The sequence below is a fragment of the Paramisgurnus dabryanus genome, chromosome 22 (genome assembly GCF_030506205.2).
Source record: "Paramisgurnus dabryanus chromosome 22, PD_genome_1.1, whole genome shotgun sequence".
NCBI classification, from domain to species: Eukaryota; Metazoa; Chordata; class Actinopteri; order Cypriniformes; family Cobitidae; genus Paramisgurnus; species Paramisgurnus dabryanus.
In genome coordinates, this window is record NC_133358.1 from 22,920,389 (window position 1) to 22,932,776 (window position 12,388).

Genomic DNA, 12,388 nt, shown 5'->3' on the forward strand with positions numbered 1-12,388 from the left:
TTAGTACCTTTTAAAGTGTATTGCCCCGCTTGGACCATTTTTATCAATTTTTTCTTGACAGTTTAGTTCACTAACGTTTATAATGCATTATACCACGGGTCTGTTGAATGCTGTATTCTGATTGGCTGAGCAATGTTCCGTGTATGCATTAATTTCTGATAACCGCACACCCAACTTGTCAAATGTCTTAAAAATAGGCACCAGAGCAATGTTTGTGGTAACCGTGGTATAAAAGGAATAATTGACTCCGGTCCTTTGAATTATTTGAAAATAATGCATATTTTTCTTATAATTCAATGGCCCGTCATCAATTATTCCTTACATAATGTAACCTTATTGTAAAGTGTTGTTTTCTAAAAAAACAGGGCATTAAATGTACCACATTAAAATATTTTAAACATATTTTGAACACACGTTTTGGGTGACTGGCTTACTTTTCAACTAAGATTTTAGTTTTTCTTTTCCTGTTTACATTTTGGAAGTGTTTGTCTGTCAGCTGACACGTTGTCGACAAATTGCAAAAGTGTTTTTTATAATGACTCAGCTGTTGTGTTTCCTAACATATTGTACCAAGGGAATTACATACAATTACAGTAAATGCTATCAGGAACAAAAAATACCAAAATTCTAAAAAAAAGACATTTTGTGACCTTTGAATGATGCATTTATTATGTTACCATATTAATACATCAATAGGTTTTTTTTATAGCGCTGCAGTATGAATTTCAAATTAAATGAACATGAGATTGCTTGATGAAATTTCTCTTTACTGTATAAAAAAAGGTAAAAAAGCTGTCACTGGGGTAGTACCCTTCACTGTCAGAAATACAAAATACAAAATACTGTACCTTTTCTGTCACTGGGGCTGTACCCTTTTTGACCCAACACTGTACCTCTTCATTTTTCCCACATTTCAATGGAACACATTAAAACACTTAAGCAAAACATTAAAACATTACTATGTTTTAAAAAACTTATTAGGGTAAATGTATCTAAATTATCTGTTATATATCCCGGACAAGCGGACAAGCCTTAATGTCGAGCCCTGCCTTAAGGACCTACATTGTTAGAAAAAAGTCAAAATATGTAACCTAGCTGTCAGTGGGGCAGCACCCTTATAGAAATTGTATGGACCATTAGGTACAGATGTGTAAATATTTAGTACCAATATGTACCTTTGAGATACTAATATGTATTTTTGAGGTACTAATAAGCTCTCTTTGGTCCCAGTATGTACTTCTGAGGTACTAAAATGAAATCCTTAGGTGCACAGCTGTACTTTTTGAAAGGGAAGGTACAGTTTTGTATCTTTATTTCTGAGAATGTTTTAAAAAGTACACATTGTACCTAAAGAGTGCATATTGGGTACATATTCTGTATGTCATACATATTAGGATCTTTTCAAATTTCAAATGGTTGTCTGACAGCTGTTGTATACCTTTTTCTGACAGTTACATGTTAAAACACCACTGCATTAAAATGCAAATAATGTTTATAGATGTTTTATAATAATGTTTTATTATAGCAGTGATACGATCTTTATGCCCTCAAAACATTCAATAATATCTTAATAATTATATGTTATATTTACTGTTGGATCAGCTTTTTATATTTTTAAATACAGCAAGTGAACTTCATTTTTTTCTTTGAAATATAACAAATATCTTTTTGTCTTGGAGTAAGTCAGACCAGTGAGATGCAGATATTCAGTATCTGTGATGATGTAGTAGTGCGTCTCAGGCGCGTCCCATAATCCATCAGATTATGGGCTGTACTGGGATTACTGGACACAGGGAGTCCAGTGATTGGTTTCTGATTTTTTCCTCATATGATCCTCCTCCACACCTCCTCTCCCTCATCCCTTTTGTAATGTTAGTGATTGTTTTAATATGATTTGATCGGTTTGCCCCATGAGCTTTTTATAATAACTAATAATTCATATATCGATCATTCTGCAAAATCACCAGCCAATCTGTGATCAACAGAGTTTTTTTAGCAGCCACCCTTAAATCCTAATTTATATGTTTTTCAAAATGTATCCGGACCACTGGTATAATTTATGGATGCTGAATAAGTAACACTTCCCTGTTTGACCTTTATATTCTTCATGCAACTTTTTTATTTGTAATTTATTGATGTGCAGCTGACCTTACTAGAAAATTAGATGTTGCCTATGTGGACAAACAATGTGCAGGTGTGAGATGTTTATCTTTTCTATACAGAGATGGCACAAAGCTGGAAATCCTGATTAGTGATGGTCCCAGCCCTCTGTGTAGGTTGGGAGAAGATTTTACCAGCAGATAAGAGGATTTGAGTGGAATTAATGTCATTCTTTTAATACTGTAAGTATGAATTCCTATTGATTTACGTTTGGGTGAGAACACGTCACAGCGTGTTGACGTGGTGGTCTGAATCTACCCGACACATGTTCACAACACACATCCCCACAATCAAACAGGAACGCATTCAGTGATGGACGCGTAAGACAATCAAAGAGATACACATGGAGATCAAAAGAGGTCAACAGGATCTTGACGTTTCACAGCATCCTCTCGGCTGAAGTTTGCCGGGCATGGCCAGAACTCCGGAGTGGTCCTGCCTTGGCTCTGTGGAAGAATTCTGGACCACCGATACAAGACACGGAGATCCTGAGGAAGAGAGTCAGATGTTTCATCCTCACACCTGGTCATGAAGCCGGTCTTGTTGATCCTCAGGGTGCTGTGTCTTGCCTGCTTTTGGCCCGTCACCCTGCTCAATAACCGCTTCCCTGACCGCAAGAAAAACAAGGACGTTTACCTGAGCGAGCATGCCAGGCACAAATTCAGAGGGTGAGTAAATAAGGATATAATTTGAATCTCATTTGCATTATGTACATTAATGTAACCAGAAGTAGCATGTTTCCTATTAAATAAACATTTGCTTGAAAATTATTCAAGTTTGGTTCAGTCCACGAACAGATGTGCAGTACTGAGGGAAGAGGGATTTTAATTAAAGTGAAGGACACAAAAGGTCTACATTTCATTATATGATAACATGTGGTGCGTTGAATAACAGCATTTCATTTAAGCTCTTCTAATGCATGTGTGTGTCTGCCAAAAAGCACTCAAGTGTAATAACATATAGACATGTAACACGAGTTACATAAGTTCACTTATTTTACATAATGTGTGATGAAAGGGTCCCTGTTGTACACACTAACAACTGCTGGGTTATTTTAGGTTAAATTATAACCCAATGGGTTGGGTTCGTCCCTTTTTGACCCTACGCTGGGTAGATAAATTAACCTAGCATTTTTAGAGTGTATATACAGTACTGTGAAAAAGTCTTAGGCCACCATGCTACCATTAGATTTGTTGTTTTTGCAATGTTATAGTGATGATATATAATTATTTCTCAGTCTCTTTATTAGAATACAAGCAGGCAACTGCAGGATCTCTTAAACCTAAATAAAATTAAATCCTAATTTCTAATTCTAATCAAAGGACTTTAGGACTCCTCCAAAAAGCTCAAGATGTGTTTCGTGCCAAGAAAGGTCACACTTAATACTGACTGATGCCTAAAGAAAACATTTAGTTCTGAAAATTGTTTTTTATTTTGCACTGCAAAAATGATTTTCAAGAAAAAAATCTTAGTATTTTTCTATTGTTTTCAGTAAAAATATCTAAAAATTCTTATAATATCAAATTTTAATGATTTTGTGCATAAATCAAGCAAAAAAATCTGCCAGTAGGGTAAGCAAAAAATTCTTGAACATTTTTCTTAAACACTAAATTCAAGAAAAAAATCAAGAAAAATTTGCTTACCCCATTGGCAGATTTTTTTTGCTTGTTTTATGCAAAAAATCACTTACATTTGATTTTTTTGGTCAAAAAACTAGACTTATTTTTTTGGGTCGTTTTGCTTTTCAAGAAAAAGCATCTTAATTCAAGAGTTTTTAGATATTTTTACTGAAAACAAGACAAAAATACTAAGAATTTTTTTTCTTAAAAATAATTTTTTGCAGTGTGTGTACATATTTTCTGGATTACCATCTTAAAAAAGGATTGGTATCTTAAAAAAGAGTGAAAAATAAATATGGATGGACATTAAAACCTTGCTAAAACAACAAAGCTGGGGATGGTGGCCTTTTGACTTTTGCACAGTACTGTATATTTGATAGTTAAAAACAGGATTCATAGGGTAAATACCATCAAATGTGTAAAAAATACGGATCTTTCTTTTAAACTGCTTTGTTTTTGCAAATCTGGTCAACCCAACTCAAAAATGCATATATCTCTTGCACACACTTTGTTAAAGGGAATCTCCACTTTTTTTGAAAATATGCTCATTTTCCAGCTCCCCTACAGTTAATATAATTTTTACAGTTTTGGAATCCATTCAGCTGATCTCCGGGTCTGGCGCTAGCACTTTTAGCATAGCTTAGCATAATCCATTGAATCTGATTAGACCATTAGCATCACGCTAAAAAATAACCAAAGAGTTTGGATATTTTTCCTATTTAAAACTCGATTATTATGCCAGAATAATAGTAGAGTCTTAGCCATATCAACACAACTTTTAATTTTCTGTCAGTCTTAGTACATGATGTAACTACAGAAGAGTCAAGTTTTAAATAGGAAAAATATCCAAACTCTTAATTATTTTTAGCGCGATGCTAATGGTCTAATCAGATTCAATGGATTATGCTAAACTATGCTAAAAGTGGTACCGCCATACCCAGAGATCAGCTGAATGGATTCCAAAATGGTAAAAATCAATGTTTAACTCTAGGGGAGCTGGAAAAATGAGCATATTTTCAAAAAAAAGTTGAGTGTCCCTTTAAATTAACATTATCAGGGTGGTGTGCAGTAATTTCCCAACATGCAAACCCTTTGATTTTGTACTGTTTTCTGATATATATGTGTATTTTTTTTCTGGTTAGAAGTTTTCAAGTATTTGCACCTCCTTCTGTCAGTGTTTTATAGTTGCCAAAATAGCTCATTACATCATTAGATGTTGAATGGGTCACTAAGTTAAATGCTGCTGTACATTCACTTGAATATCATATCCTGTAAACACAGCATGATTCTTGGTTTATAACTGTATCTTTGAAGTTTTAATTAAACCACGCAGAAGGAAATGGATTTGGGAATGGAGTATGAGTACCCCTAGCTGTTTTTATGCCTCTCAGGGACCGCTTCGAACTGCAATTCAATTTCACAATTCTGTTCCACCGTCTGCTGTTGTACCACGAGCTGATTTTTATAAATCATATCTATAATGGCTAGTGATTATTTGCATATCACAGATGTTAGCAGGGCAGATGTTTGGAAAACGTTGGAAACAGATGTGTGTGTTTCACTAATAACGATGATGTGTGATAATGTGAATTCTCATCGCTTTGCACACATGTGGATATTACAAAGTCATTTGATATGGGATACACAGTAATGATTGGAAACTAAATTTATACATTTTAAGTGTACGAAAATTGTCTCATTCCCTCAGGCGGATAGACTACAAATTAAAGAGGAAGGACAGCACAAAGTCCCTTCTCATCAAAACCGAACAGCTCCTGAGGATCGAAGAGCACGACTTTGCAATGAGGCCCGGATTTGGAGGTCAGGATTTATTTGCTCCAATTAACAACTCCAATCACAATCCTGATAATCATAATTATAGCGTTCAGGTTTTAATAAACCTGATTATATGGGCCGTACCATTTCTAGGTGTCAGAGGCTCCGTCTCACTGTTCTGTGGAAAATTCGGGCATGACCCAGATTGTGCAAAACAATGGGTGACAATTTTGATGAACTGTAATCTGGATTACATGCCAGTTTTAGTAAAACAGATGTAAAAGTGCAGGAGCAGAAATAAGCATACAGTAAGTTAACAAAACAGTAGGCTTTAAAAAAATGTCAACCCCAGGCGTGTGGTTAAATTAACCTTGAAATTAAATATGCAATTTTTTTGGCCAGCATCTTTTCATCTGTGGTTTTAAGAAGAAGAGATTTCGAGTGGCATCTTTCAGTACACCACTGTTAATTAATGATGGGACAAACAGGATTAGAGGAAACATTTTGGCCTCCATATGTTCTCTCTGTAGGAGCAGTGAAGGCTGTTTATAAATGGATTTCAAAGGCATTGCTGTTACCCTGAACACAATGAATATGTGTTGTCTTGTCTGCTCTGCAGGGTCTGCCATCCCGGTGGGCATTGATGTGCAGGTGGAAAGCATAGATAGCATCTCTGAAGTGAACATGGTAAGTGTATATTATTCTGCACAAGGAAACACACTAGTATAGCTTGAATGCAATGTAAGCCGCTTTGCTCTGCCAAATGGACTTTGGTGTAAATGCATTTTCAAGGTCATTGTAAATATTCATTTGAGGAGATCAGATGCAAATGCCGCTAAATGCCACCTCTGTCAAAAATAAGATAATGATATTAGCCGAATGCCCGTTTCATTCTTCAAATTCTTTCACTTCAAATCCACTTAAAGCCCGCCTCAGGCCATACAGAAATACCGAAACTGCCCTTCATGATGATATGAGTAAATTTTGAAGGTCTCCCTCAGGACTTCACTATGACCTTATACTTGAGACATTATTGGAAGGATGAACGGCTTGCTTTCCCATCCACTAACAATCTGAGCCGCACGTTTGATGGACGACTGGTGAAAAAGATTTGGAAGCCGGATGTGTTCTTCGTTCATTCCAAGCGCTCTTTTATCCATGACACCACCATGGAGAACGTCATGCTGAGGGTTTATCCAGATGGTAACATCCTGTACAGCGTCAGGTATATGATTAGCATTTATGTGAGCAATCATGTACGCATGACCTTGTCCTGCTGCGTATTATGTATTATTCATTGAATATTCTCTCTGATTTAGGGTAACAGTTACCTCACTTTGCTCAATGGATTTCAGTAGATTCCCGTTGGACACACAGAACTGTTCTCTGGAGCTGGAGAGCTGTAAGTGTCTTAAAAACATAATCTTCGGTTCTTCAATTTTTGTCCAGCCCCACCCACATTGTTATTTGTTTATTTCTATAGTTTGTGTACAGATTTGGTTATTGTGGATGAGCTCATTCTTATAAAAATGTTTTGGGCATAGGCAGAGTTTGGGGCAGATCAGAGCCCCTTACTGTAGTATGACTGTAATAGAAATATAACCGTGGGTTTACACCTGTCGCGTTTGAGGCGTCAAATTCGCGTCTAACGCACTTAGTTTGCCGCTTGAACAGTTTGAGTGTACTCGCTTCATTCGCGCATGAAATTCTAGTCATCGAGACATTCACGCGAAAATTTGCGTCATGGGAGGGGCTTCTGTGACTCCGCTCGCTTTCTGTAATCACGTCACTACTAAAGCAAGCTCCTGATTGGTAATGTGGCTTGTTTTTTCGCCAAAGTTCAAAATTTTCAACTCGCACGTTTGCCGCGGCAATGCTCAATTCGCGCCATTCGCGCGAACTAGACGCATGAATGAGGGGGAATCGCGTCTACTGCGCCGCGCTAAACGCCTCATTCGCGCCGCGAGACCTCCAGACGCACGTCAACGTGTCTTCACATTGACTTAACATTGAAATCACTTGCTCTTGATGTCTCTACCATGGCTGGTGTAAACGCAGCATAAGAATGAATATTTTCTTTGTCTAATCTTCATATTTAAATAGGTAGATTGATTGAGTACCTTAACCATGGGTTCACACCAGCCGCGTTTGAGGCGTCAAATTTCCGTCTACCGCGCATAGTTTGTCGCTTGAACATTTTGAGTTTAAATCACTCGCGCTTGACGCCTCTGCCACGGCTGGTCTGAACGCAGCATTAGGGTAAAGTAGTTTTAATGAATTAAAAGTCATAGTGTGACTTTTTCCATGTTTAGTCAACCCATTAGTTTTGGTAAACCTTTCTCTGTAAACATGTAAAAATTTTGGTCATTCAGATTTCGCCTGTTTTGTGACATAGGTAGCACCTTAATTACAATAATACCGCCCCTTAATCTGAAGTATCCAACCACGGCGCTGCCATTTATTGCAGACAGAGAGAGATATACATAGAAAAAATAATGGACAGCACAATAAAGTTTCAATTTCAACAAACCACCATAATTCCAATCAGTATTTGTATTTTATCAGCTCATTTGCATTTTAAAGGACACACCCAAAAACTGCACATTGGCAATTTTAACATGTTATAATAAATTATCTGTAGGGTATTTTGAACTAAAACTTCACAAATGTGCTATGGGGACACCAAAGACTTATTTTACATTCTACAAAAATCTCATAATATGACCCCTTTAAACCATATGTTTTATAACCAACCAAAGCCTGAAGCTGCATTCTCTCACGCTAGGTGACTCCAAGCACAAACGTGAAACCTTGTCTATGGTTGTGGGTTGAGATCTTGTTTTATCAACACAATACCTGTTTTACAACTTTTGCAAAAAATAACCATGGTTTGACTACAGTTAAAACCTTAAAACTATGGTTGCTATGTTTTTGTGCTTTCGTAGGTTAAGGTGAAGTTTGTTCATTTTTTTTATTATTCAATTTTATTCTGCTTCTTTACTGTGATAATGGGTATGGGGAAGGATTTAATTTTTGGATAATTGTATGTTTTTGGTTTATGGATGATTTTTCACATTCTCACAAATTCGATAGGCCTACATGTAAAAATTGGTTTTCTTGTGAGATCAGGTTGGCTGTATTAGTTCCTTTTTCATTGCAAAGTAATTCAACATTGAAGTTCTTGTATCTCCTTTTCCATCCCTCCTTCTGACACATCAGATGCATATAATGAAAACGACCTCATGTTGTACTGGAAAAATGGCATTGACTCTTTAAGAACGGACGAGATTGCTCTCTCTCAGTACTTTATTGAAGAGTTTCATCCGTCTCATGGCCTGGCCTTGTACAGCAGTACAGGTACAAACATTTTCTGTCTTTTCTCTATATTTCAAAAGTGACTGATATCTTTCTCATGCCATATCTTTAAATATCCAGCCGTTATTGAGTAAAAAAGTGTTTCTGTCAGGCTGGTACAACAGACTATACATCAACTTCATCCTGAGAAGACACATCTTCTTCTTTATGCTGCAAACCTACTTTCCCACAATGCTGATGGTGGTGCTTTCATGGGTGTCTTTTTGGATCGACAGGCGGGCAGTACCAGCACGTGTCTCGCTTGGTATGCAATTCTTCATATGAGCTTAGAATTCACTTTGATATGTTTACATTACATTTATGTATGTGGGAAACGCCTTGTTTGTGTGCGTGTTTCAAATATGTGTCTGAATGTCTACATGTGTGTTTAATCTAGGCATCACTACAGTCTTAACAATGTCCACCATAATAACCGGCGTATCAGGGTCTATGCCTCAGGTGTCATATGTGAAAGCCGTGGACATCTACCTGTGGGCCAGCTTCCTCTTTGTGTTTCTTTCTGTCATCGAGTATGCTGCTGTTAACTACTTCACCACCAAAGAGGAGATGAAGAAGCTCAAGCAATTGAAGGTTAGAGTAAATGGCATTGACTTTTGACTTGAAAGAATCACACATACAGTATGAATACAGCAAAGAGGCTTGGCCCTTTAAAATGCTGCCCTCTGTTGATCAAACAGTATTATTGTAAAAAACTAACCCTTTGACTCAGGGGTTTTCAAACTTTTTTGTCAGCCAAGGTCCCTTGACTTAAATTATTTACTTAAAGTACTCCACCTAAGATTTAATGTTTTTATCAGTTGTATTTTACATAGTTATTGTTATTATTACCTGTTATTGGACCTCCATCTGGTAATTTTTTTGGTACATAAAACATATAATTTTGTATGTGACCTCAGTTTTCTGATACATTGTAGTGTTTTGTAATGGTCACATTACATGCAGATAAAAATATAATGTTTTTTTTTTTTTTTTATATTCTAAAATTACACTGCAAAAAAATGACTTTCTTACTTAGTATTTTGGTCTTGTTTTTAGTTTTAAATCAATATTTATTTTCTTGATAAGCAAAATGACCTAAATCTAGTTTTTTCAATTGAAGTCAATTCATGCTTAAAACAAGCAAAAATATCTGAGAATGGGGTGAGAATTTTTTTCTTGAATTTAAATGTTTAAGAAAAACAAAACACAAATATCTTAAAATTCTAAAATTAAAGGAATAGTTCGGCCAAAAATGATATTAAACCCATGATTTACTCACCCCCAAGCTGTCCGAGTTGCATATGTCCATCGTTTTTCAGACAAACACATTTTTGAATATTTTAGAAAATGTTTTAGATCTTTCAGTTGATTAAATGTAATGTTACGGGGTCCACCCATAGTCCACGACCTTCAAGTCCAAAAAAAGTGTGTCCAACCTTCACAAATTGAATCCAAATGGCTCCAGGATGATAAACAAAGGTCTTCTGAGGGTAATCCGTGCGGTGTTGTTGTAGAAATATCCATATTTAAAACTTTATTAACGTAAATAAATACCTTCCGTTAGCCCCGCCATCTTAGTAGCGTCCGCATTCAGGATGAGAGCTTACGCAGCCTATGGAGGCTACTCTGCTGCTGCTCTGTGCCCCCGCCCTCCGAATTTGTCATACGTCACTAAGAAAAGTGCGTACACTACGCTAATACTCTCTCCTGAATACAGAGGAGTCTAAGATGGCGGGGCTAGCGGAAGTTATTTATTTTCGTTAATAAAGTTTTAAATATGGATATTTCTACAACAACACCGCACGGATTATCCTCAGAAGAACTTTGTTTATCATCCTGGAGCCGTTTGGATTTATTTTGTGAAGGATGGACGCACTTTTTTGGACTTGAAGGTCGTGGACCCCGTAACATTACATTTAATCAACTGAAAGATCTAAAACATTTTCTAAAATATCCGAAAATGTGTTTGTCTGAAAAACGATGGACATATGCAACTCGGACAGCTTGGGGGTAAGTCATGGGTTTAATATCATTTTTGGCCAAACTATCCCTTTAAGATGCTTTTTCTTCATGCGCAAAACGACCGAAGAAAATAAGTTTAGTTTTTTTGTGTATAAAATTTTTAATGTGTTTAATTTTGTGTATAAAACAAGCAAAAAAGTGAAATTTTTTCTTAAGCACTAAATTCAAGAAAAAAATCAAGAAAAATTTGCTTACCCCATTGGCAGATTTTTTTTTATGCACAAAATCACTTAAATTTGATATTTTTTGGTCGTTTTGCTCATGAAGAAAATCATCTTCATTTAACAATTTTTACAAATTTTTTTACTGAAAACAAGACAATTTTCTTGAAAATCATTTTTTGCAGTGTATTGATAAACTGTAATAAACACAGTAGTAGTCTTTAATGTTTACTATAGTAATGTTCAAAAACACTTTAGTACAGAGATTCTCAAACTGGGGGCCATGGCCACAGTTTAATAACATTATTTAAAATTCTTTAATTTATCATACATTCTGTGTAATTAAACCTCAGAAAAATTGGATCATTTGGAAATGTTTTATGTCATACATTTTCATTGGGGGTCATGAAGGGATGCACTGTACACAAGGGATGCTGCATACCAAAAAAGTTTGAGAACCACTGCTCTAGTATGTAGTGATTTTACTAGTAAATACTAAAGTATACTGCAAGATTTTCACGTTTTCCTCTAGTGAACTGAAAAATTAGAGTGATTTGTTTTTGTCTGTGTTGCAGCTGTCAGAATACGATGCCTCTCAAGCCATGGCGTTTGATGGCTGTTTTCACGACACAGACATTGAGCTCAGCTCTTTTCCTCCACTGTCTGATATGAACATAGACCCGTGCGTGTCCTCCATGAACTCCAGCGTACCGGGCACGCGCCTCCGTCGCCGAAGATCCATTCGCCAAAGCGTCAACCATATCATGAGCAACAGTTACAAGATAGACTCATACTCCAGAATATTCTTTCCTCTGGCGTACGTTTTCTTCAATATCATCTATTGGAGCATCTACTCTTGAATTTACCGAGAGAAACATCATCCAAAAATAGCCTTTTGGTTTATAAAAACATTGTCAAACACTGCAGTTGATTGATTGAGCAAGATTAAATTGCCAAAATGAGTTATACTGTACTGTATAAGTGAAAAAAAAAAAAAAACGTTTCTGTATTTGTGAGGATCTACACACATGCACACAGTCCATGACTTATTTTTAAATGAATGAAAATGTTTAATAAATTATTTATGTAAGAATCTCAGATTCTCAGCTTAAATGCCTTAGCATTCGGAAAATCATATAACCTACAGTACATACATTTGATTGGCTAAAATAAACATGTAATTTACAAAAACATATAAGACATATACAACATATACCTATATAATAAACATGTAATTTACAAAAACATATAAGACATATACAACATATACCTATATAAATATATATATATATATAT

The 12,388-nt window shown here is 36.0% G+C and overlaps 1 protein-coding gene across 1 annotated transcript; it reads left to right on the plus strand.

The window, feature by feature from the left end:
• The first annotated feature begins 2,231 nt into the window (after window positions 1-2,231).
• LOC135740566 (gamma-aminobutyric acid receptor subunit rho-3) lies at window positions 2,232-12,290 on the plus strand. Its single transcript, XM_065259021.2, has 9 exons — window positions 2,232-2,828; window positions 5,488-5,600; window positions 6,175-6,242; window positions 6,557-6,780; window positions 6,875-6,957; window positions 8,775-8,912; window positions 9,022-9,174; window positions 9,307-9,500; window positions 11,668-12,290. Exons 1-9 carry the CDS (start codon window positions 2,689-2,691, stop codon window positions 11,950-11,952), a joined length of 1,398 nt encoding a protein of 465 aa, XP_065115093.1. The 5' UTR covers window positions 2,232-2,688; the 3' UTR covers window positions 11,953-12,290.
• The last annotated feature ends 98 nt before the right edge of the window (window positions 12,291-12,388 follow it).